The sequence below is a fragment of the Rattus rattus genome, chromosome 4 (assembly GCF_011064425.1).
Source record: "Rattus rattus isolate New Zealand chromosome 4, Rrattus_CSIRO_v1, whole genome shotgun sequence".
NCBI lineage: Eukaryota > Metazoa > Chordata > Mammalia > Rodentia > Muridae > Rattus > Rattus rattus.
Window position 1 is genome coordinate 5141759 of NC_046157.1, and position 24269 is coordinate 5166027.

Below are 24269 nucleotides of genomic sequence, written 5' to 3' on the forward strand. Positions count from 1 at the left end.
ATCACTTCCGGGGCGAAGGAAGAGCATAGAGCGCGGAGGAGCGGCCTAGAGCACCACCTGGAGGCCGAACAGTTCCGGTCTTCCTCTCTCTGACCAGCACCAGCGTGGAAGCCAATGGTGAGAGTGGCTGGGAAAACTTGAGGCTTGGAGTAACGCTGTGTTAGCAGACACAAGACACCGTTTCATAGTGCTTCATAGCCTCAGAGAGGTGAAATGGCCACTGGCAACCTTTACACGCCAGGGTTGGACACCTGTCTTCAAACTGAGAGTGAAAAGCAGAAAAAGATTTATTCAGTGGGGCCACACTGGAGGAAGAGACCCAGGGACTCCCCCACGTTCATCTTCTAAATCTAACATGAGGGAAGGCAAGAGGTATGCAGTTTAAGGAAACTGTGACCCGTCACCTCAGATCCAACTTGCTTCTCCACGTCCGCCTCCCTTGACAAGTTGCAAATCTTTCTGTAGTTTCTGGCTGCCCCCAGAAACTCAGGCACTTTTTTTTCTTCCAGCAAGAGATTTCTGGAGTGATTCTTAGGGTGCATTACTTCAGTATGGTAGCCAAAGACGGCCACAAATGTCTCTATTCTCACTTCTACTGGTTATGTGGAATCAGGATAGAAAGACCACACACGAGAAAGTTAAAGAAGCAAGGGAAGGGAGAAGGGTTGCCTACACCGGAGTCTGGTTGATCTCTAGCCAACTGAGAGTCGAGTATCCAATTAACACAATTAAGATTTGCTTTGAGGGGACTGGAGAGATGGCTCAGTGGTTAAGAGCCCCGACTGCTCTTCCAGAAGTCCTGAGTTCAATTCCCAGCAACCACATGGTGGCTCACAACCATCTGTAAAGAGATCCAATGCCCTCTTCTGGTGTGTCTGAAGAAAGCTACAGTGTACTTATATATAATAAATGAATAAATCTTTAAAAAAAAAAAAAAAAGGACTTGCTTTGAGAACAATGTTCCCTTTTTTTTTTTTTTTTTTTTTTTTTTCTTTTTTTTTTTTTTCGAGCTGGGGACCGAACCTAGGGCCTTGTGCTTGCTAGGCAAGCGCTCTACCACTGAGCTAAATCCCCAACCCCAATGTTCCCTTTCTATAGGGATGTTTCAAGTAAGAATGTTACAGTGGTAGCAAATCGTGTTTAATGCCTAAGCATGGCATGTTTGCTCTCCTAGCTATAAATCTGCAGTTTTATGGAACTCACAGGAAACCTGATTTATAGTAAAAGAGACTTTTTAACTCCCTCAGCTACTTTATGGCCCTTGGTTTATATTATTAGATTGGAGTCTATCAGAAGCTCCTTCGGGACTATCCTGTCAGCTCATTTATTTCAAGAGGGGAAAAGATGATGGGGTGGGGTTGGGGTCCCTCAGAAAGTCTTCTGGTACTGGTGCTAAAGTCTGGGCTGGGTGTTTCCAGACTTCAAGAATGAATAACGGTCTATACAGAATGTGAAGCTTGGGGAAAGACCCTGATTCAAAACAAGTCAGAACACACTGCGGAACTGTGATCGGCAGCACCCGTGAAGATGCTTAAGGGACCCCAGTCATTGTTTGTGGTTTCCAGATATGGGATGCAGAGGAGTTCAGTTGCTAAGAGATACCAGCTTTGTGTGGCTCTACTTTTCATTCACAGATTGAAATATACAATTGTGTCTTATTGTACACGTTCCCAAAGTCAGCCTAGACCAAGTGAGCCAACATAAAGATGGATGGCTGAGCCAACTGAGACCAGAACCAGTGTGGGGCAGCCTGTGTGCATCCTGTATATCTCCACCCCTTCTCACGTTCTACTCCTTTATTACTACCCTAGGTCATTTTAGCAGGCCAACTCTGACCGGCTCCATCTTGTAGCTCCTCTCCCTCATCCCCTAACCCCTTCTTTCTGTTTTGATTTTCCTCATGGGTTTGCCAGACATCACAGGCTGGCCCGATTCACAGTCTGTGAAGAGTCTGCAGAGTTCGGCTTGTTTTAGGCTATTTGGTTGCATTCCTTTACCTCCCTTCATTCTACCTTTAGCCATGACTTCGCCACCCACCTTGTCCCTACTGTTACCCTCCTATTTACTTTCCCTCTGTTTTTTCAGTATCAATCTAGTCCAGCCACTTGCTTTCTATTCTCTTCCCATTCATGAAGTGCTATCTGTATTTCATTTTTTCTTTTAGGTTGGGGGAGGGGTTGTTTGTTTGTTTGTTTGTTTTTGAGACAGGGCTTTACTGTGTAGCCCAGGCTATCCTGGAACTCACTCTTTAGAGCAGACTGGCCTTGACCTCACAGATATCCACCTGCATCTTTGTCCCAAGTGCTGGGAGTAAAGGCTTTTTTTTTTTTTTTAAAGTAAGGTTTTTTGTTGTTTTTGTCTTTTTGGTTTTTGTTTTGTTTTGTTATGTTTTGTTTTTAATGAAAGCTGGAGAAATAGCTCATGGGTTAAGAATACTAACTTCATTTCCAGGGGACCCCAGTTCAATTCCCAGCACTCATGTTGGGTAACTCACAACTGCCTGAAATTCCATCTCCAAATGATCCATGCCCTCTTCAGGTCCCTGAACACACACACACACACACACACACACACACACACACACACACACACACACACACACACACACACCAAACCAGGCATGATAATCCCAATGCTTGGGAGAGAGGCAAACAGATCTCTGAGACATTGAAGCTAGCCTAGGTCTACATAATAAGACTGAAACAAACAAACAAACAAACAAAAACTACCACAAAATAGCAGGGGCAAAACCTTATAGAAACCCACTATTTTGGAAGCTAATTTAAAAATATAATTTAAAAAGGAGCTTGAACACAGGTACCCCCCCTCCCAAAAGACATAAGGCATTAAATGAACATCTCAGCCCTATGTGTGTTTACATCCTTTGAGTTATTGGCTGGGAGCCCTGCCCCACCCCACCCCCAAACTGCAATATAGCCTATTGCATTGTTCTGGGCTTCCTGTCCTAACCTATGGTAAGATTCTGTGTTGAGGACAGATTTTGGTTGCAGGACAGAGAAATCAAGCTGGAAGTAACCTGAGGACTTCCTTCCTTCCTGCAGGCCAGCTTTCATCATACCAGAAAATGCAATGCAGGCCACTGGAGGGGAAGGGGGTTATCTAGGATGAGTGCGGATGAGGAATGTTGACCTACCCTCTGGGCCCATCATGACAGGAAGTGTATGAAGAAAGCCATTGACTTTCAGATTTTCGGCCTACTCCCCTGGAGGAACTTCATGCCTTGTACCACAAACATGATGTAATGCCACAGCTGCAAGGGCCTAATGGGAACCTGCCTCTGCCATTTTCCTAAATGGACACGCTATCAAAACGCCTTCTAAATGTCTCATCAATAGCCACAGATTGGCGCAGTCCTCCTCAGCCAGAGAAATTTCTCACTGCGGTGGACGGGTACGTGGCGGCCTCTCGTTTTTATTTTAATTTCTGCTTAATACAAGTAATTCTCTTTTTAGTAAGATCTGTTTGAAGACACTATTTCAAAGCATCGCAGCTGTTATAGGGAAAGTAGAGCTAGGGTCCTTGATGGAAATGTGTGTGGGGACAACAGATTTAGGGACTTCTTCCCTCTGGTCTGAGGAGGGCGGGGAGGAGACAGAAAATGGTGTGCACGTACTCCCGCCCTCACCCCCGCCGCTGCCCACCAGTTATCAGTCCCCAGCATTTGCATGCACTACTGTTTATAGTATTATGGGAAAGCATTTCCCTTTAAACTTACTTGGCTACTACATTGTGACATTTGATTTTCCCCCCAAATGAACCATGTGAACCGAGTCAAACTTTACCAAATGTTACAAAATCCTCCTCCGCCAAAGCATAGTTATCCTGCTCTAAGAAAGAAACAGCCAGAACCCAGTCAGGTACGGTTGCGTTTTCTGGGATTACCATCAGAGCTAGTGTGAGAACTGTGGGCAGCTGGGCTAGGAAGATCTACTTCTTCCTGGCTGCCGATACTGAGGGGCTGACAAGTGGAAACCTCGTGTGTTGGGGGACTGCAGTGGCAGGCCTAGGGCTCCCTAGGGCTGAGGCTGCTCAGACGAGGCACGGCACAAATCTTCTGGGGCTGAGGCTGCAGTGTACTACCAAAGACATATTCCAGCCTGAGGCCCTGGCTCCCTTCTGGTAGTTGAAACCGAAAGGTCCTGAGGAGGGTGGCAAACATCAGGAAGAGCTCCATTCGGGCAAGCTGTTCCCCAGGACACACCCGATGCCCTGGAAGCAGAGGGAAAGGTCAAAGGAAAACAGGACTCTGTCCCAATCATCTTCCCACGTATACCATTCCAGGACCCAGCACTGTTCCTGATACCTGCAGAGAAGGGCAGGAAGGCCTCATTGGTCACAAAGTTTCCATCTTTGTCTAGGAAGTGGCCAGGGTTGAACTGATGAGGGGTCTCCCAGCACTCGGGGTCATACAGCACAGAGGCCAGATTGGGCAAGATGATGGTTCCCTGCAAAGAAGAGCTAATGTAGCTTGTGGAGGCTCAGACTGCTCAGTACCCAGCCTTGGCCTGAGGCTAAAGCAACTCCAGTATATGGGTGGGGGTGGCAGGAATGCCCAGAACCCAGGGAGATCCTCAATGGCCCTCCCTCCATGCTCACACTCATTAAGGAGCTGAGTTCTACCTCTGGATTCAAGGCAGCCCACGATGGGGGAAGGGAAGAATGGAGAGAATAAAAAGGGGGAAAGAAAGATCAAGCATTGGGAAGACAGAAAACATAGAGCCAGAGATGGACACTTGACTAGTTAGTGGTGGGGGGAGGAGACCGTGACCTATGTCCTCACCTTCCCACTCTTAACCCCTACTCTTAACCCTTACCTACCTTGCAGCTCTAACCCCAGCGTCCACTTTGTTTCACAAGTGAGTGAGTGACTAAAAAGAAAGTCACACTGAGCAAGTAGGACCAGGAAGGGACAAAGGCTTCAGCCCAAATAAACTATGCTCCTTTCCATGCGGACCCAGGGCTGAAGAGGAACAGTGTTAGCAGCTAGGAATAGAGCTCAGTGGTCTAGCACTTGCCTATCATGCAAGGGCCTGAGTTTAACCCAGCAGTCCTGGCACAGGAAGGAGGGAGAGCAGGTGGATGGGAGAGAAGGGGGGGTAATAAAAAGTCCCAAGCAAAGAAGAATAAGGATTAGTTATGGTCCTAGGTCTTAGGACACTCAGCCTCAGGATTCTGATGTCCAGAATTCAGAATTCCTACTGGATGGGAAGGAATAGAATTGAGCCAAACAGCCCATGGCACATCCAGGAGACTGAGTGCAAGGTTCTCAGTTTCAACAAAGAAAGAGAGCTTTATGGAGAGATGGCTCAGCGGTTAAGAGCACTGACTGCTCTACCAGAGATCCTGAGTTCAATTCCCAGCAACCACATGGTGACTCACAACCATCTGTAATGGGATCTATTGCCCTCTTCTGGTGTGTCTGAAGACAGCTACAGTGTACTCCTATATATTAAATAAAATAAATCTTTAAAAAAAAAAGAAAAAAGAAAAAAAAGAAAGAGAGCTTTAAGTTTAAAACCAAACCGAAACAAAGACTTCTGAAGAGTTTGAAGTCTGCATCCCAAGCAAAAACTGAAGATCGGGAACAGAAGCTGACCCAAAGGCTTCTGTGCCACTGTTGTGGGTGCTACACCACCTGGGCTGAAGGCGCAGACCAAGCTGCAGCCAGCTGGCACGGTAAGACACCAAGATCTGTGGTTTTACACAGAGGTGTTGGGAAGGCACGCGTTTCTGCTCGTGACTGAGTAAGCTGCACGTTTTCCCATTACAGTGCAGAGAATCCCCCCGGGTCTTAGCCTGAGATTAACAGCCGCGTGCATTGTGACAGCCCTTTCTGTGGTGCTGGGGATAAGCCCAGGGCTTCGCTTACATGTGCTCTACCACTAAGCCACACCTCAACCAAATCGTCAGTTCTTGTTCTTTTGAGTGTGAGCCTTCGTCGTGGACAGCTGAATTATCTCTCTGAGCCAGCTCAACAATTCTTACTAATCCCCTTCAGATAAAGAGACATTTGCAAAGAGGCCATAGTCGCTCATGTATCCCATTCCAGACGGCGTCTGGTATCTTGGGAAGCACAGGCTGATCTTAGTTCGTGGAGCAGATTCAGAACACCCCATATTCACTCATAAAAGCTAAGCATGCCTTTCCCCCCAGGTTACAGAACCATCTGGCTCCTGGGGACTCTATTCTAGCTTGTCCTCGGGAAACAGCAGTTTGAATTTCACCAGCATGTAGAATACCTGAGCCGAGACAGCTTGAAGAGGACCCATTCTGGTGGGTCCGTTGCCGTTACTGTCTCTCAGTGGCTAAAATGGTGCGATCAATGTCGACTCACCTGAGAGACGGGCCTCGAGCTTGGCTGTGGGGTATTATTTTGATCACGTTAATTGAGGCGGTAAGGCCTACCCATAATAGATAAGGCCTTGTGTAAGAACACAGAAAGCAAAGTGGGCGCTAACATGCATTAATGCCACTCTCTGCTCCTGGCCGTGATAAAATGTATCAACTCTCCGACACCTGCTGCCTTGACTTTCCTTCCGAGAAGACCAGGGCAAGAGCAAGTGCTCTTAGCCACTGAGCCATCTCTCCAGCCCTAGTTTTGGTTTTTGAGACAAGTTCTCTTGTAGTCTAGCCTGACCTTGACTATGTGGCTGAAAATGACCTTGACCTGATGTTTCTGCCTCTACTTCCCACGTTGTGGGATGCACTAGTAGCCTGACTTGTATTTGCGGGTTTACTTTTGTATTTTGGGGATTAAACCTAGGGCCTTGCGCATGGTAGAACTCCATAAAATATGTGTCAACGATAAATACTGGAAAGAAGTTTCTTAAAGCACCTCTCAAACACAGGAAACCTTAAGGTTATCAATCAAGGGCCGTATTCTGTCATAACCATGTCCCCCAATAACCACAGGTGACTGACTGACTGACTGACTGACTGACTGACAGCTGCCAGGTGGGCAGAATCTGGAGCAAGGGCCTGTGCTGGGCAGGAATGCTTTCTGCAGGTGCTGGGTCTGGCATGGGCCTATTCCAGGCTACTTACCTTAGGCACATAGTAACCATGCATCCAGGTGGGAGTCACACACTGACGTACAGCGCCCACGGACACAACGCTGCTATGGCGTTGTACCTCGTGGAGGACAGCACGGGTGTAGGGCAGTCGTTCTCGATCCTCATAGCAGACAGCCTGTGCAGTAGTACCCAGCACCTCATCCAGTTCCTGCTGCACTCTCTCTGCGGACAGCTCAGTGAGGGTCTTGGGAAGATGCCTGTGGCCCAGCCTCCCCCACACCACCCGGCCCCACGAACCAGCTATTCCGTTTCCTACCTAGAGACCGCTGCTAAAGTTCCCAGACCTAGGTCATACCTCCGCCCCACCACCAGCTGTTTCACAGGAGAGAGAATTTGCCTCTCTGTAAGGTTCACTCCTATATGGAGAGGTTATGGGAAGGGAAAAGACCTCGTCGTGTGTCTCACCAGCCTGGGGACTACCGTCTTCGTTTGATGTATGAGAAAACGAAGGCTCTACAGAAAATGTACTTCGGGCCTCACAGAACTGGAGCTGGTTGTAGCCATTTTGTCCCTTTGAGAACTCCAGATACTTTTGTTCCTCACAACTGTGTTCTTATCGTTGTCCCAGGGCCTGGCACTTAGTAGGGGCTGAGTCATTACGAATGAGTGGAGTCACACCTCCCAGCTCCTAGTTCTGAGAGGAGGAATGATTTCCTACGGTCATGTAGCGAGTCACAGGCTGGGAGCTTAAAATCCCTCCTTTCTAACTCAAATCCGCCAGGTTCCTGAGCTGCGATAAGAACAGGTCCTCCTCCATGCTCATAGTACAGAGTGATGTATGCACAGTACCTGAAGCCCCCTCGGGACTAACAGACTAGGGACTAACTGAGGGTCCCGTACCTTGGATGGCTCTGTGATGGACCAGGTATATGATTGCCCAGTGCAGAGTGGTGGCCGTGGTGTCTGTGCCTCCCAGAAATAGGTCAATCACCACTTGGATAAGGTTCTCCTCTCTGAATGTGGAGACAGGGTCATCCATGGCCTGGTGAGGGTGAGGGTGAGGGTGAGGGAAGGAACAGCTCTGGCTCTAAAGGTTTCTTGTGGCACACACCTGGTATCTTCCTACGGTCTGATTTGTCCCAAGACTTGTAGGATCAGAGCTTTCTTAGGTGTGAGGCCCTCAGGGGAGGACCTCAGTCCCGGGACTGGATTGCTTTCAACAGCCCCCGGCACCTATACCCTCTTCTTTCCAGCCTACCAGAGAAACCAGCTCTGGCCTAGAAAGACCCTTTCTTAGCACAAGTTTCAAGGTGCCCATAAGTTTGCAGAATGAGGCAAACATGGGAAACGGCTCATGGTTAGAAATGAGTGCCCCAGACTAACCTTGGTGATTTGTGCCAGGTAGCAGCTGATGAAATCCTTGGGGGCCTCAGGTGTCCTGAGCTTATGCCTGATGATTTCATGGTGGATGAAGCCCCTCACAGCCTGGTGGTACTGAAATATCTTCTGGTGGGGTCCTGAGAGGTAGCGGAGGGCCCAGGGAAACATGTCGTACAGCTGTAGAGAGAATGACCCACTCAGGGCTTACTCCTGCACCAGTCCTGAGTCAAGACAGCTGAGCACTGTACCAGGGGACTCCAAAATAGGCTGGGCCTCCGATTTCAGAAGCTCAGGGCTGCTTTTGTGTGGAGAGCCCAAAACTGTAGACAAAAATGCGAGCCTAAGAAATTCAGAATCAGACCCAGCCACACCTCCTGCCTACTTTTTACCATTCCAGCCAGACCCCGGTGGAGGCTCCTGTCTGAATCGAGTCCAAACAGTCCCCCGGCCTGCATGCCGGCCTCCCCAAGAGCCGATTACCCGGCGCCAAGTAGTGCTGGCAAAGGCGAGGCCAAGGTTGATGGCTCGAATTAGTTCCAGGAAGATGGGCTCCTCGGAGAGGAAGTGATGACCAAACACCAGGGCCCCAATAACTCTCGTTGTGGATCGAATGATAGGAACCTGAGGATCAAAAGCTCTCCCTGTGAGGAGAGGGGAGAGCTGAGTATGAGGAGGCACAAAAAGCCGTGTCTCGGGATCCATCCAGCCTCAGACACCACCGCCCACCTACGCAATTCATTCCCATTCCTCATCCAAGCCCCTGTCAGGTGATGCTGCTGGGAAGAACTAGATACACCTAGGATTGGGAGAACTTAAGACTGCTTAGGCCTAAAAGGATGAGTGTTGGTTCCCCACAGGGAAGGAAGACTTGGTGGGGGGGGGCTATGAAAGTCTAGAGGGAAAGAAACCTGTGCACAAGGCAAGAAATATAAAAGACCCTAGGTATTGACTGAGAACACATCCAGAACTATAAAGTAGACTTTCTACTTACTTAGGCATTTTTAGGTCTGCATTCACTCACCTTGGGGAAACTCCTAGTCAAAACCACTGGTACTGTTAACTAGGTTTCAGTGACACCTCTCTCTCTCTCTCTCTCTCTCTCTCTCTCACACACACACACACACACACACACACACACACACACACACACACAGAGGTTTATACTCCTCTGCAGAGACATGCACGAGTGTAGAGGACACAGGGATAGGGCATGCTTGCCCTGGCCCACTTCCTCTCACCCTGTTCCTGGTGAAACACCTCAGCCAGCTCGGCTGCCTCGTGCTGCAGCTGCAACTCTAACGCTTGCTTGCCAAGGCCCAGCACTCGAAGAGTTGTCAGACAGAAGCGTCTCTGTTGTCGCCATGTAAGCCCATTGCTGCAGATAACACCTGAGACCAAGGGCAGAATGAGCACCTGCCCCATCCCCACCCCTTGGATACCTCCGCCAGGCCCAGAGAGCAGACTCCACGTGACTGTCCCCACCCACTCTGAACTGCAACTCTGACCAGGAGAAGAGGGCCATTGTGGGGTGGAGATCTAGGGTCCTTAGGGTGGGTTCAGACATGCCTGTCCTTAAGCTCCAGTTTGATTCTGCAATTCCCCACAAAGATAGAGGAGGAAAGAGACAAAGGGGTCTAAAAGGAGGGCAGGAAGGACAAGGCCCTTTCTGAGCTGGCACAGACATGGGCCTCTCAGGTGTTCTCCAACACCCAGGGAAGGGAGAGCAGTTTCCCATCTAAAGATGAGTACACTGGAAGTTGGAATATGAAGCTGGCTCATTCAAGGCCAGGAAGCCAGGAAGGGGCTGATCCGGGCTTTTATGCGGGTCTTTTTTTTAACATCTCCCTGCCTCACATGGAGGGGTTTGAGAATGTCTTCTTGGTCCAGCCCTGTTTGTTCCCACTTCTTAACAATCCTTGTCCTCTTGAGTATACTGATGTACACCCGGCCACCTTCCCTCCCTCATAGCAAGGGCAGACTCACCTTTTTCTCCAAATAGGTCTCGGAAGAATGGGGTGAGGGGCCTCCCCGAGAACTGTTCTGAGTTGGAGACCAGGGCTTCCTTCACCGCCCGGAAGCCGTGCAGCACCACAATGGGTGTAGAGCCCAGCCACACAGTAAACACATTGCCATGAGTCTGAGCTAGCTGTGGAGACACCAGGCAGCCCATAGCCCCATTTGCTATGATGGCCCTCTGGGTGTGACTGCCTACCTTCCTTTTGGCGTACATCTTCAGAGTACCTACCAACTCCTTGAATCCAGCCCAGGGTCACAGAGTCCGTGGGCATTTAGAGGAAATCAGGTCTGAGCATTCACACCCCGTCCGTCCTGGGCATGGGTATGTTCTAGTGTTGTGTGTGATATAAACAGCCACACTTTCTTGAATGGGCTTCTCGTGCATCGCCTGAACACCCCACACCCCCATCCTTCCACCCAACTTCCTGCCCGGTCTTTATACTCCCTTTCACAAGCCCTGTGTGCCCTGCATTTGGCAGGTGTGCTAACTGAGGCACAAAGCTTCCAAGCTGGCAAGCGACAAGACCAGGACCTCCCCGTTGCTTCAACTTCCAAGGTCCCTAGGCTGGGAGGATAGAGTTCTTCTATCTATCCCTTTAGGGAATCACAGTTGAGGCCCCCTCCATACCTGGAACAGCATATTTGGGTGTAGCTGAAAGTTTAGTTGCCATAAGTTCCCAAGAAGGGGGAAAGGGAACGGGCCCGGAGGGAGGTGACTCCTTCTCCAGCACAAGGTGGCAAGCTTCAGGAGCAGGAAGGAGCCGGCCAGGAAAGCCATCCCACTGAATAGAGAGAACATCCCTGCTGTCCTCCCTTTGCTCCCAGTCACAATCTGGCACCTTACTGCTGGCCACTCTGCCTTTTATGCTCTCCGGCTGCTTTCTGAGGGGAGGCGAACCAGCAGCGTCACGCTACTCACACGGGGGCCACGTCACTCAGCATGGCCTCGGGGCTCGAGTAGGGGACAAGTTGCAACAGCCTCCTAAATGAACGCCAGCCTTGCTGCTGGCCCATGCAGCTCCATCTTGGGGAGGCTCCTCTCAGCCTGTGCCCAAGTTGACTGAATATGCTAGCCAGAAGGACAGAAGCAATACCGGTTAATGGCAGTGTCTCCTCTGGGACAGACTGTCCCACTGGGATCTGGAGTTAAGCTGAGCTCCTGGGCCGTCCTCTCCACCCAGACCCACAGCAGCTTCTGAATTTCTCCAGCCTGCTGGTCTCCATGTTGTATTCAGCATGGCCTCTTCACCTGTCCTGGATCCTCGCTTCTGTCTGAAGTCATGTCTGGAGCCTTTTGTTTATGTTTTAACTGCCTTGGGAGTAGAGTTGCATGGTCCCCTTGCCTCAGTTTCCCATGCGTGATGGAGACGTATACACTCGGTTTAGTCAATCCCTCTCAGAACCCTGATACTCAAGCCTGACAGCAGAGCAATGCCACTCTCCAGCTGAGGAAACTGAATATCTTAGTTAAGAGACTCCTGGCAAGGGAGCATGGACGGGGTAGGGCATCCACAGATAGAAGGCCAGCCACAGCGGGAGCCACTGCCACCCCAGGCTTCCGTCTGAGAAGACAGAAGAGTTCTGGAGGCGGACAGCGGTGACAGCACTACAGTACAAACATACTTCCTGCATTGAGTCACACATCGAAGTTCGCTAAACTGTCTGGTCTGCATTGTGGTTTACTATACTCTAGTGATTTTATATTTCCTTCAGAATGTCATACATGCATACTTTTTAAAGCCTATCTACCCCTACTCTCGACTTCTAATTCTTACTGGTACTCCAAACACAGCACCAAACTACTTCATGTCCTTTTAAAAGAATTTTTTTGACCAGACTATGTCCAATTAGTGATGCTCATACAAGTGTGGATGTGGGACAGCCACTGGGGCACAGGCAACCTGTCAGTGGTCATAGTCACATGAAACTGGTGCTCCTTCCCCAGCAGCCAGCAGCTAGTGATGGCTCCTCAAGAGGAGGTGAGACTTCATAAACCTGTAGCCCCTCTGTGCTGGAGTAGCTTGACCTTTCGCAGGTAACCACAGCTGTGGGGAGTTCATGGGTGCAAGAACCATGCATGTCTACAAGACGGCCTTTCACAGCACTCTGGCTCTTAAAACCTCTCTGCCCTCTCTTCTACAACGTTCCCTGAGTCCTGAGTGGGAAGGCACTGATACAGATGTTCCTTCAGGGCTGGGCACTCAGTAGTCACTTGCTCTCAGCACTCTGACCAGTTACGAGCCTTTACTAACCTGGGGCTGGGAGAAGCTGATCTGACTAATCCGGGTTTGTTTTGTTTTGAGAAGGGATCTCAAATAGTTCAGACGGCCCTCAAATTTGCTACACAGTGGTGGATGACCTCCTCCACCCAAGTGCTGGAGTTAGAAGTGTCCACCCTGTCCAGCTTTTACTACTATTTTTTTTTTCTTTTTGAGACAGTGTAAGTAGCCTAAACTGGTCTTAAGCTCTAAATAGATGAACCTGGCCTTGAACCCCTGATCTACTTAACTGTACCTCCCGAGTGCTGGATTACATGTAGTGCTACCATGGCCGGCTTTGTAAAAGTGTCATGTAGGGTACTGATGGAGGACATCAGAGTTTCATCAGAGGCGTTAGTGTAGGTGATGGTGTCCATGTAGCAGTTGAGGTGACGACTGGTAGAGAGAGAGAGAGAGAGAGAGAGAGAGAGAGAGAGAGAGAGAGAGAGAGAGAGAGAGAGGAGGTGAAAGAAAATGGCTCTGTCCTGTGCCTGCATGTCCCACCTGGGCACCACTGATCCAGCTACATGGGGCAGGCATGTTCCTCAGAGCCTTCTGAACAGACATTTAAAGACTTTTCTTTATGACGGAGAACCTATTGCCCTACTGGGAAAGGTGTGCTGGCCTTTGACAGGCTTCCTCCCTCCCTTGCCCGAGGATTACAACATTCTGCCTGCTGGGAAACATGTCAGTCCAAACCTCCCAAGTGTGTTAACCTTTGACAGGCTTCTACCCTCTCTTTCCCAAGCGTTACAGCATTCTGGCTGCTTAGGACGGGATGCCGTTTCCAAAACAGACACTCCCAGCACACTGGGCCACTCTATTTCAAAGACGGAAGGTGACAGGAACATGGATACCCCCAGGAACAAAAGTCTCTATTTCTCAGCCTCAGTGACTAAGCAGTGGTCACAAGGCTCTTTTTAGGGGACTTCCCACGTAGCATATGGTTGACCTCGGTCTAGCCGCCAACAACTTATTCCAGGCCCTTGATGGACTCCTTAAAGTCTGTTATCACTGCAACCCAGGCCATGTGGCTCTTTTCTCTTTAAAATTCTGGAACAAGAATGGACAAAGCAGACCACCTCCCATGCCATTATTACTCTAACAATTGTGGTAAACCAATAAGCCCTTTCTGAGGCATGCACACATATTTTTTAATTGCATTTTTATTTACATTTTCAATGTTATCCCATTTCCTGTTTCGGCTCCAAAAACCTGCTCCCCCACCCCCACTTGTATAAGGGTGCTCCCTTACCCACCCACCTACTCCCTCCCACCTCCCCGCCCTGACATTGGGGACATCAAGCCTTGACACGACCAAGAGCCTCTCCTCCCATGGATGCCCGAAAAGGTCATCCTCTACTGCATGTGAGGATGGAGCCATAAGTCCATTCCTGTGTTCATCCCTGGGAGCTCTGGGGGGGGTGGGGTCTGGTTGGTTGATAATGTGTTCTCCTTATGGGATTGCGAACTCCTTCAGCTACTTCAGTCCTTTCGCTAACTCCTCCATTGGGAATCCTGTTCTCAGTTCAATGGTTGGCTGCTAGCATCCGTCTCTGTATTAGTAAGACTCTGGCAGAGCCTCTCTGGAGACAGCTATAGTCGTCTCCTGTCAGCATGCACTTCTTGGCATCTACAATATCGTCTGGGTTTGGTGTCTGTATACGAGATCCCATGTGAGGCAGTCTCTGATTGGCCTTTCAGTCTCTACTCCATACTTTGTCTCCATATTTTCTCCTATGAGTAGTTTTGTTCCCCTTCTAAGAAGGAATGAAGCACCCACACTTTGGTCTTTCTTCTTCTTGAGCTTCATGTGGTTTGTGAATTGTATCTTGGGTAATTCAAGCTTTTAGGTTAATATCCACTTACCAGTGAGTGCATACCATGTGTGTTATTTTGTGATTGGGTTACCTCACTCTGGATGATATTTTCTAGTTCAATCCATTTGCCCATGAGTTTCATGAAGTCATTGTCTTTGATAGCTGAGTAGTAGTCCATTGTGTAGATGTACCACACATTCTGTATCCATTCCTCTGTTGAAGGGCATCTGGGTTCCTTCCAGCTTCTGGCTATTATAAGTAAAGCTGCTATGAACATAGTGGAGCACGTGTCCTTGTTATATGTTGGAGCATCTTTTGGGTACATGCCCTGGAGTGGTATAGCTGGGTCCTCAGGTAGTACTATGTCTGAAGAACTACCAGACTGATTTCCAGAATGGTTGTACCAGTCTGCAATCCCACCAACAATGGAGGAGTGTTCCTCTTTCTCCACATCCTCACCAGCATCTGCTGTCACCTGAGATTTTGATCTTAGCCATTCTCACTGGTGTGAGGAGGAATCTCAGGGTTGTTTTGATTTGTATTTCTATGATGACCAAGGATGTTGAACATTTCTTTAGGAACTTCTCAGCCATTCGGCATTCCTCAGCTGAGAATTCTTTTTTTTTTTTTAAGATTTATTTATTTATTTATTTATTTATTTATTTATTTATTTATTTATTTATTTATTATAAGTGCACTGTAGCTGTCTTCAGACACACCAGGAGAGGACATCAGATCTCATTACAAATGGTTGTGAGCCACCATGTGGGTGCTGGGATTTGAACTCAGGACCTCTGGAAGAGCAGTCAGTGTTCTTAACCACTGAGCCATCTCTCCAGCTGAGAATTCTTTGTTTAGCTCTGTAGCCCATTTTTTAAAGAGGGTTATTTGGATTTCTGGAGTCTTACTTCTTGAGTTCTTTACATACATTGGATATTAGCCCTCTATCAGATGTAGGATTAGTAAAGATCTTTTCCCAATTGGTTGGTTACCATTTTATCCTATTAACAGTGTCCTTTGCCTTATAGAAGCTTTGAAATTTTATGAGGTGCCATTTGTCTATTTTTGATCTTAGAGTATAAGCCATTGGTGTTCTGTTCAAGAAATTTTCCCCAGTGCCCATGTGTTCCAGGCTCTTGCCCACTTTCTCTTCTATTAGTTTGAGTGTATCTGGTTTGATGTGGAGGTCCTTGACCCACTTGGACTTGATCTTTGTACAAGGAGATAAGAATGGATCGATTTGCATTCTTCTACGTGATGGCCTCCAATTGAACCAACATCGTTTGTTGAAAATGTTGTCTTTTTTCCACTGCATGGTTTTAACTCCTTTGTCAAAAATCAAGTGACCTTAGGTATGTAGGTTCATTTCTGGGTCTTCAGTTCTATTCCACTGATCTACCTGCCTGTCTCTGTACCAATACCATACAGTTTTTATCACTATTGCTTGAGGTTAGGGTTGGTGATTCCCCTGGAAGTTCTTTTATTGTTGAGAATAGTTTTCGCTATCCTGGGTTTTGTTATTCCAAATGAATTTGCAAATTGCTCTAACTCTATGAAGAATTGACTTGGGATTTTGATAGGGATTTCATTGAATCTGCAGATTGCTTTTGGCAAGATGGCTATTTTTACAGTATCAATTCCGCCAATCCAGGAGCATGGGAGATCTTTCCATCTTGTGAGACCTTAAATTTCGTTCTTCAGAGACTTGAAGTTCTTATCATACAGATCTTTCACTTGCTTGGTTAGAGTCACCCCATAAGTATTTTATATTATTTGTTGAAAGACCCCCTCCCAGAAAGGGAATTGTACAAGTCCAAAGCCCTCAACTATAGAAGTAAAAAGTAAGTTTTTAGATACACAGACTCAGAACTAAAATAAGCCTGGGAAAGTTCAGATGTGTCCAAGCTTTGTGGGACAAGCTGACCCATCATTTAGACGAAACAGACCATAAAAGAAAACAAAATACAGAAACCAGTCTAAATTATTGATATTGCTTTATGGGCCACCTAACAAGAGATAAGCCCCTAGCCCCTGACATTCCAGATGCCCCAACCTGCACGTATTCTCTTGCTGTGTGACAACCTCATTTGAATAGCCAATTGGGTGTAACCATACATCCGCGCCTCACTTGAATCCACCAACCATGCATCTGCTTCTGTAAGCCTGCTTCTGCTCCCCAATACCCTATAAAAACCCGTCCCTGGTTCTGCTAGGCGCGCCAGTCTTCCGAATTGACTGGGACGCCCACAGATACCTGTGTATCCTGATCAATAAAAATCCTCTTGCAGATTGCAGCCTGTGGACTCGGACTGGTCATTGGGCTCGAGGATCTCCCTCCTGAGGGAAGATTCTCTCTGAGAGTCTTACATATGGGGGCTCGTCCGGGATCGGAGATCCTCTGCCCAGAGACCGCCGACCACCCACCGGGAGGTAAGCTGGCCAGCGTTTGTCTTGTCCTTTCTTGTCTTGCTTTGTGACTTGTTCTGTAAATGCTTAGTTACTTGACTTGGGTTTGTATTTGGGCGGGCCAGAGAAGGAGCTGACGAGCTCGGACTTCTCCCCCGCAGCCCTGGAAGACGTTCCAAGGGTGTTTGGAGCCAGTTTTTCAAGGCTCAGCCCGTATCGGAAGGATACGTGGTTTTGGGTTGGAGGAGAGAGGAGAGAGCCGGATCCACTGAATTTTTGGTTTCAGTTTGACACCGAAGCCGCGCAGTGCGTCTGTCTGTTGCTTGTTTCACTGTTGGAATTGTTTGTCTTCTTTGTGTCCTAATTTTCTTTGAACATCTGTGGAAATTGGTTATAGGATGCTTTGTCTTGGTCTTGTCTGGTTTGTTTTCTGTGGTATTGTCGAGTGTCTTTTTGGCTTTTGTTTCGTTTTTGGACTTTGGACAGACGACTGTGTTTAAAATCTTGGACTGACGACTGTGTTTGAAATCATGAAACTGTTTGCTTTGTTTGTCAAGGAGTTTTACTTGGTCCTCTTGGTGCTTAACTTGAAAATAATTTGCTTGAGAAAAATTGTTTTCTGCCGGGGAGTTTTATCTTTCTCTCTTGAGCCTCCTCCCCAAGGAGAGATGCCCCTCCCTTTGCTCCCCTTGTCCAGTCTAGCTGCTATTAACAGTTGTGTATGAAGGACTCCAGATTAGTGAGTGACCCTGTCTGAAGCAAGCATTAATAAGAGCCTGAAAGCTTTACCTTGGATCCTGAAGAAAATTCTCCCTGTTGCTTAAACATTCACAGCTTCTAAGGAAGGGACAGCACAGAGTAGAGAAATGTAGGGGCTGAGGGTGGCAAGCATGCAGGCCTGCTAGCAAGCTGCAGGCTGCGCGTGGGCAGTAGCGCAGCCCTGGCCAAGTCAGCATAAGAGGAGTTTCAAGGTGAGGAGGCCAGCCGGGGTTGGCGCTTTGACAACAAAAAGATAATATAGAGTTAGTGGTTGTTTTATGAGACTTTTGGCCCTGAAAAAAAAAATTCCAGTTGCTGCCTTCAGTGGCCAGACCTTCAACACTTGCTCACAGAAGGAGAGCGTTCATTAAGAGAAGTTCTTTAAGGGAGCCTGCCTTATCTGCTGGCCCTATTCCAAGAGAGCAGTAGATCTCCAACATTAAGTAACCTTCCCTGTTAGTCATCATTGACATGGAGAGTGCCTTTGATCCTATCCCCACAACAGCCAGTTCCTGCCCCTGTGGTCAAAATGCCCCAGGTTGGGGGGCAGAGAAGCCCCTAAAATAGTTTCAAAAAGAATCTGCAACAAACTGTGAAGAACTTTGTTTTGCCAGCCAAAATTTAGAATTCAGGCTTTGGCTGTGGCCAAGGTCAGGATTAATGTTTTCTTTTCCATGGGCATTTAACCCAATGAGACAGTTTGGTAAAGGGCTACTACTGAGGTTCTGAAAGTCCCGGGTGAACTGGTTACATTCTTATGTCAGCCACTTGGCATCTAGCACCCAGGTCTTAACCATCTCTCCATCCTTTTGTTATTAGTTTTTACTGGAAGCCTAGTGTCCTTCAGAGGCTGGGTCTCTTGAGAGGCAGAGCCACTGAGCTGGCACTGAAGGGAGGTACACCTTAAGTAAAATCTAAGTCCAGAGAGATAGTCGATAACAGATCAGCTGCCTCTCTGCTTGCCTTTCTGTTTCACAGATGCAAAGCTTGTGCTTATTTTTACAACGGCCCTTTTGTCCCAAAAAGTCCTCCTGGTTTAGCTGTGTGACTAAATGCTATTTGTCCTCTTCAGTAGACCTCTATTCTCAAGATTCTCTTGTTTTCTCACCATCCCATTTGAGATGCTTGTTAGTAACTGTTACAAGTCTTCTTTACCACCAAGGAAAGACAGAATCCTACTAGAGGCCAGAAAGAATGTTCCAGACATAGATAGAAGACCCTCACTCCTGACTGTTGAAGGTAGGGAGTGCTCCGGGTCTGCCACCAGGCTCCAAGGGTGGGTCTCCGAGGGGCTAGAAAATGCCCCACCAATCTGGCTAAGATAAAGAAAAGATAAAGAGAGAAAGTTACAAAACTTTGAAGGGTGAAGCTAAGTTGCTGAGAGTTAGTGTAAGTTACAGAGAAAGTAAAGTTGAAGTGTGGTTAAGATGCAGAAGATATGAGAGAGACTGAGGAAGAGAAAGAAAAAAGAAGGTAAAAAGAGCAGGAAGCTAGGGAAGAAAAGAGACAAGAAGAAAAAGCTAGAGAGCTAAAGAGGGATAAAAGACAGAAGAGGAATATATACTGGCCACAGTAGTTAGGGAACCTAGGAAGACAGTACCTGGCAACAGAAGAGAATTCCTGGCTAAAAATCAGTGTGCCTATTGCAAGGAAAAAGGACACTGGGTCAAGGACTGCCCCAGGAAGAACAAGAGGGGCCTCTCCAGCAGCCCCGAAGGCAAGCCTCTTGGTCCTAGAGTGCTGGCTATGCGCAAAGATAGAAGGGAAGCCTGCCCAGTTGTTTTGTGAATACGGGGACCCAACACTCTGTGCTCCTACACCCAAATGGGCTAGTGTCCAGCAAAAGACCTTGAGTACAGGGGACTACTGGCAACAAATGATACTCATGGACTACCCGAAGAACAGTGGACCTTGGCGTGGGCCGGGTATCCCACTTGTTCCTTGTGATTCCAGACTGCCCCTATGAGTCTAAACCCTGCAACCCTGCTCCCGGACCCCGACCTAGACACCCCCCTTCATGACTGTCAGCAGGAGCTCACTAAAGCACAGGAGTGGCATAAAGATCTGGCTGATCAGCCAGCAGAGGGGGTAGATGCCATCTATGGATGAGAGCAGCTTCTTAGAGAAGGAAAAAGATGGGCTGGGACAGCAGTGGTAGATGGAAACAGAGTCATTTGGGCTCAGGCCCTACCAGAAGGCACCACTACTCAGGGGGTAGAGCTCGCTCCCCTCACCAAAGCCCTTGAGCTGAGAAAGAGACTTAACATTTATGTGGACAGCAGGTATGCCTTTGCTACAGCCCATCAGCAGAGGGGCCTGCTGACATCTGAGGACAAGAAAAAGAGAGATTCTGGCTATGTTAAGGGCCCTCCATGACCCAGCCAGGCCGAGGAAGAGACTCTGGTACACCTCAACGAGAAAGAAGATCCTGCTACAATTTTTACAGGCAGAGCCCATGGTAAAACAAATGCATCAATGGACTCACTTAGGGGTAAGCAAACTCATCCAGACGTTTTCAAAAACTAAATATTATGTCACAGGTCTCAAGTATCTCGTGGAACAGATAGTGCACTGATGTATACCATGCCAAAAGGTAACTGTTTTCAGGAAAGTTGACTGTGGTAGGAGGCTCCGTGGGGAATGGCCTGGATACTACTGAGAAGTGGACTTCACAGAGATAAAACCAGGAAAATATGATTTCAAATGTCTCCTAGTGTTTATAGATATCTTTTCAGGAATAGATAGAAGCTTTCCCCCACCAAACAAGAGACGGCCTCTACAATCATCAAGAAGATACTGGAAGAAATCTTCTCCCTGTTTAGAGTGCCCAAGGTAATTGGGTCAGACAATGGCCCTGCCTTCGTTGTCAAGGTAAACCAGGGTGTGGCCAGGTATTTAGAGGTCAATTAAAAATTATATTACATCTACAGACCTCAAAGTTCAGGACAGATAGAGAGAATAAATAAAATTCTAAAAGAGACCCTGACCAAACTGACCATGGAGACTGGCACAGACTGGGTGACACTCCTTCCCTCTTGCTCTCTTCAGAGCAAGAAATACCCCTTCCAGATTCAGCCTTACCCCCTTTGATATGGGGCCTCAGATCCTCTGACTGTATTAGATGATGTTACTGAACCAACATGTCATAGTAATAATGATTTGTATGCCAGGCTAAAAGACCTACAGGTGATACAGAAAGAAATCTGCTCACAGCTGACAGCAGCCTATGCCCCGGAGACCCCTGAGACATCTCATCAGTCATCAGTTCCAGGTCGGAGACTCGGTTACGTACGATGACACCGAACCCAGACACTCGAGCCTTGCTGGAAAGAACCGTACCTGGTGCTGCTGACCACCCTGACAGCCATCAAGTCTCAGCCCTCACCAACAGCGTACTAGCTGTTGGGGCTGAGAGCTGGGACCTAGAGGGACACTCAGATCTTCAAAAAGCTCCCTAGACTTACACATCAGATAAGTGACTGGGAGGTTGTTATAATGCTCACTTGAGGAGTGTGTTTTAGAAACAAGAATTTCATGTTTGCTCTCGGTTCCCTCGGAATAGGTGTAGGGATAGGCTTGATTTTTATTACAAATGATATAACATTGCATATGTTAATACTCCTAACACTTCTTGGGACTGTGCCTCAGGGATCACAACCTATATAAGTTTAGAAGTTCTAAAAGACCTTGGTGTATAGGTTTAGATAGTGTCCAGATTAGAATCCTGATCCTAAAGACTTAATAAGACACAAAAGAGAGTTGAGAATTATTTAAGGCTATCTAGGTGCTGCAAGGGCAGCACAAAGACATCTGCTGTTGCCCTACAATGCAAGGCTTATAGAGAATTCAGAACTGCCATTGACTCAGATATAAAAAAATAAAAAAAGACTTTTTAGCTGACCTCCAAGAATACCTAACCTCCCTCTCAGAGGTAGTCCTTCAAAATAGGAGATTAGACCTGATATTCCTTAAAGAAGGAGTCTGTGTGCTACACTAAAAGAAGAATGTTGTTTCTATGCAGATCAGACAGGAATAATAAGAGAAACAGACTTTCAGTCATTCAAACTTTTGTGCTGAGACAACAGTATCAGATGGTGAAACAACAAAAAACAGAGGTACCTTAACCAAGTTGAGTGGAAGATTCCACTCAAGGACAAAAAGAAAATGGGGGAATGAAAGACCCCCTCCCAGAAAGGGAATTGTACAAGTCCAAAGCCCTCAACTATAGAAGTAAAAAGTAAGTTTTTAGATACACAGACTCAGAACTAAAATAAGCCTGGGAAAGTTCAGATGTGTCCAAGCTTTGTGGGACAAGCTGACCCATCATTTAGACGAAACAGACCATAAAAGAAAACAAAATACAGAAACCAGTCTAAATTATTGATATTGCTTTATGGGCCACCTAACAAGAGATAAGCCCCTAGCCCCTGACATTCCAGATGCCCCAACCTGCACGTATTCTCTTGCTGTGTGACAACCTCATTTGAATAGCCAGTTGGGTGTAACCATACATCCGCACCTCACTTGAATCCACCAACCATGCATCTGCTTCTGTAAGCCTGCTTCTGCTCCCCAATACCCTATAAAAACCCGTCCCTGGTTCTGCTAGGCGCGCCAGTCTTCCGAATTGACTGGGACACCCACAGATACCTGTGTATCCTGATCAATAAAAATCCTCTTGCAGATTGCAGCCTGTGGACTCGGACTGGTCATTGGGCTCGAGGATCTCCCTCCTGAGGGAAGATTCTCTCTGAGAGTCTTACATTGTGACTATTGTGAAGGGTGTCATTTCCCTAATTTCTTTCTCAGGCTGTTTATCCTTTGAGTAGAGGCAGGCCACTGATTTGTTTGAGTTAATTTTATATCCAGCCACTTTGCTGAAGTTGTTTATCAGGTGTAGGAGTTCTCTGGTGGAATTTCGGGGTCACAAATATACTATCAAATCATCTGCAAATAGTGATATTTTGACTTCTTTTCCAATTTGTAACTCTTTGATCTCTTTCTGTTGTCTAATTGCTCTGGCTAGGACTTCAAGCACTATATTGAATAGGTAGAGTGAGAGTGGGCAGCCTTGTCTAGTCCCTGATTTTAATGGGATTGCTTCAAGTTTCTCTCCATTTAGCTTGATATTGGCTACTGGTTTGCTGCATATTACTTTTACTATGTTTAGGTATGGTCCTTGAATTCCTGATCTTTCCAAGACTTTTAACATGAAGTGGTGATGACTTTTGTCAAATGCTTTCTCAGCATCTAATGATATAATCAAGTGTTTTTTTTTTTCCTTTGAGTTTGTTTATATAGTGGATAACATGGAAAATCTGGATAAATGGATAATTTTCTAGACAGATATCAGTTACCAAAATTTAATCAGGATCAGATAAACCATCTAAATAGTCCCATAACTCCTAAAGAAATAGAAGCAGTCATTAAAAGTCTCTCAACCAAAACAAAACAAAACAAAACAAAAAACAAAAAAAAAAAAACCAAAAAAACAAAACAGGACCAGATGGGTTTAGTGCAGAATTCTATCAGACCTTCATAGAAGACCTAATACCAATACTATCCAAACTATTCCACAAAATTGAAACAGATGGAGCACTACCAAATTCCTTCTATGAAGCCACAATTACTCTTATACCTAAACCACACAGAGACCCAACAAAGAAAGAGAACTTCAGACTAAATTCCCTTATGAATATCGATGCAAAAATACTCAATAAGATTCTTGCAAACCGAATCCAAGAGCACATCAAAACGATCATCCATCATGATCAAGTAGGCTTTATCCCAGGGATGCAGGGATGGGTCAATATACAGAAAGCACACATATTTCTCAACTACTTCATGAAGTACTGGGAAGTGTGTTTCACTTCTGTTTGCACTTGGTGAGGTGAAGTCACTTGCTAGAGGTAGGAAAGCTGTAATGGAAACCCAGGTCTTCTGTATCCAATTCAGGGCTCTTTTCAAGGTTGTCTCCTGATGGGGCAGGGGAGGCTGTGAACCAACACTGGCAAAGGTGAACACCTAAAGGTGAAGAGGTCATAGACATAGACATAGACAGAGACATAGACAGAGACAGAGACAGAGACATAGACATAGACAGAGACATAGACAGAGACATAGACAGAGACAGAGACAGACATAGACGTAGACATAGACGTAGATGTAGACATAGGCATGGAGAACCCCAGAGTTTACCATGCTTCTGTGGTTCTAATGCAGCCCCAGAAGAGTAGGCTGCTGCCTGTCTCCTGTGAGTAGGTATATCCATAATTCTCCTAGTGCCAGGAAGGTAGAGGGTCCCTGGAATGGCCACTCCTTCCTCTCCACCTACAGAGTCATCGAGAGCACTTTCCAGGGCTCTAGATGACAGTGGATATGGAGAATTACAGCCTGAGCCACAGCAGCCGAGCTCCTCTCCACAAATTGTCTCTCACAGCAGAGTCCCTCAAGCTGAGTCCCTCACCAAGAAGGAAGAGAATTACGAGATGGCAAGCAAAAAGGCAGAGGGACAGGCAGAGACCCCTAAACTGACCTACACATACACACACAAATGGGAGTCATTTTTGTGTTTCGTTTGTACAGTGTGCCCCAGT

At 47.1% G+C, this 24269-nt stretch overlaps 1 protein-coding gene across 1 annotated transcript; it reads right to left on the reverse strand.

Moving 5' to 3' along the window:
• Positions 1 to 4024: 4024 nt before the first annotated feature.
• LOC116897799 (cytochrome P450 2J2-like) lies at positions 4025 to 8582 on the reverse strand. Its single transcript, XM_032899218.1, has 5 exons — positions 8418 to 8582; positions 7935 to 8076; positions 7066 to 7256; positions 4325 to 4466; positions 4025 to 4230 (listed from the first exon to the last, which is right to left on the reverse strand). The coding sequence occupies exons 1-5, from the start codon at positions 8580 to 8582 to the stop codon at positions 4025 to 4027; spliced, it is 846 nt and encodes a 281-aa protein (XP_032755109.1).
• Between the last annotated feature and the right edge of the window lie 15687 nt (positions 8583 to 24269).

What these genes read in the sequence shown, in the direction of transcription:
- LOC116897799 (XM_032899218.1), bottom strand. Translation starts at nt 8,582, where the DNA reads ATGTTTCCCTGGGCCCTCCGCTACCTCTCAGGACCCCACCAGAAGATA. An exon ending in ACCTGGCACAAATCACCAAG is followed by an intron (nt 8,077 to 8,417) that starts GTTAGTCTGGGG and finishes CACCCTCACCAG; the next exon opens with GCCATGGATGACCCTGTCTC. An exon ending in CTTCCTGCCCTTCTCTGCAG is followed by an intron (nt 4,231 to 4,324) that starts GTATCAGGAACA and finishes CTCTGCTTCCAG; the next exon opens with GGCATCGGGTGTGTCCTGGG.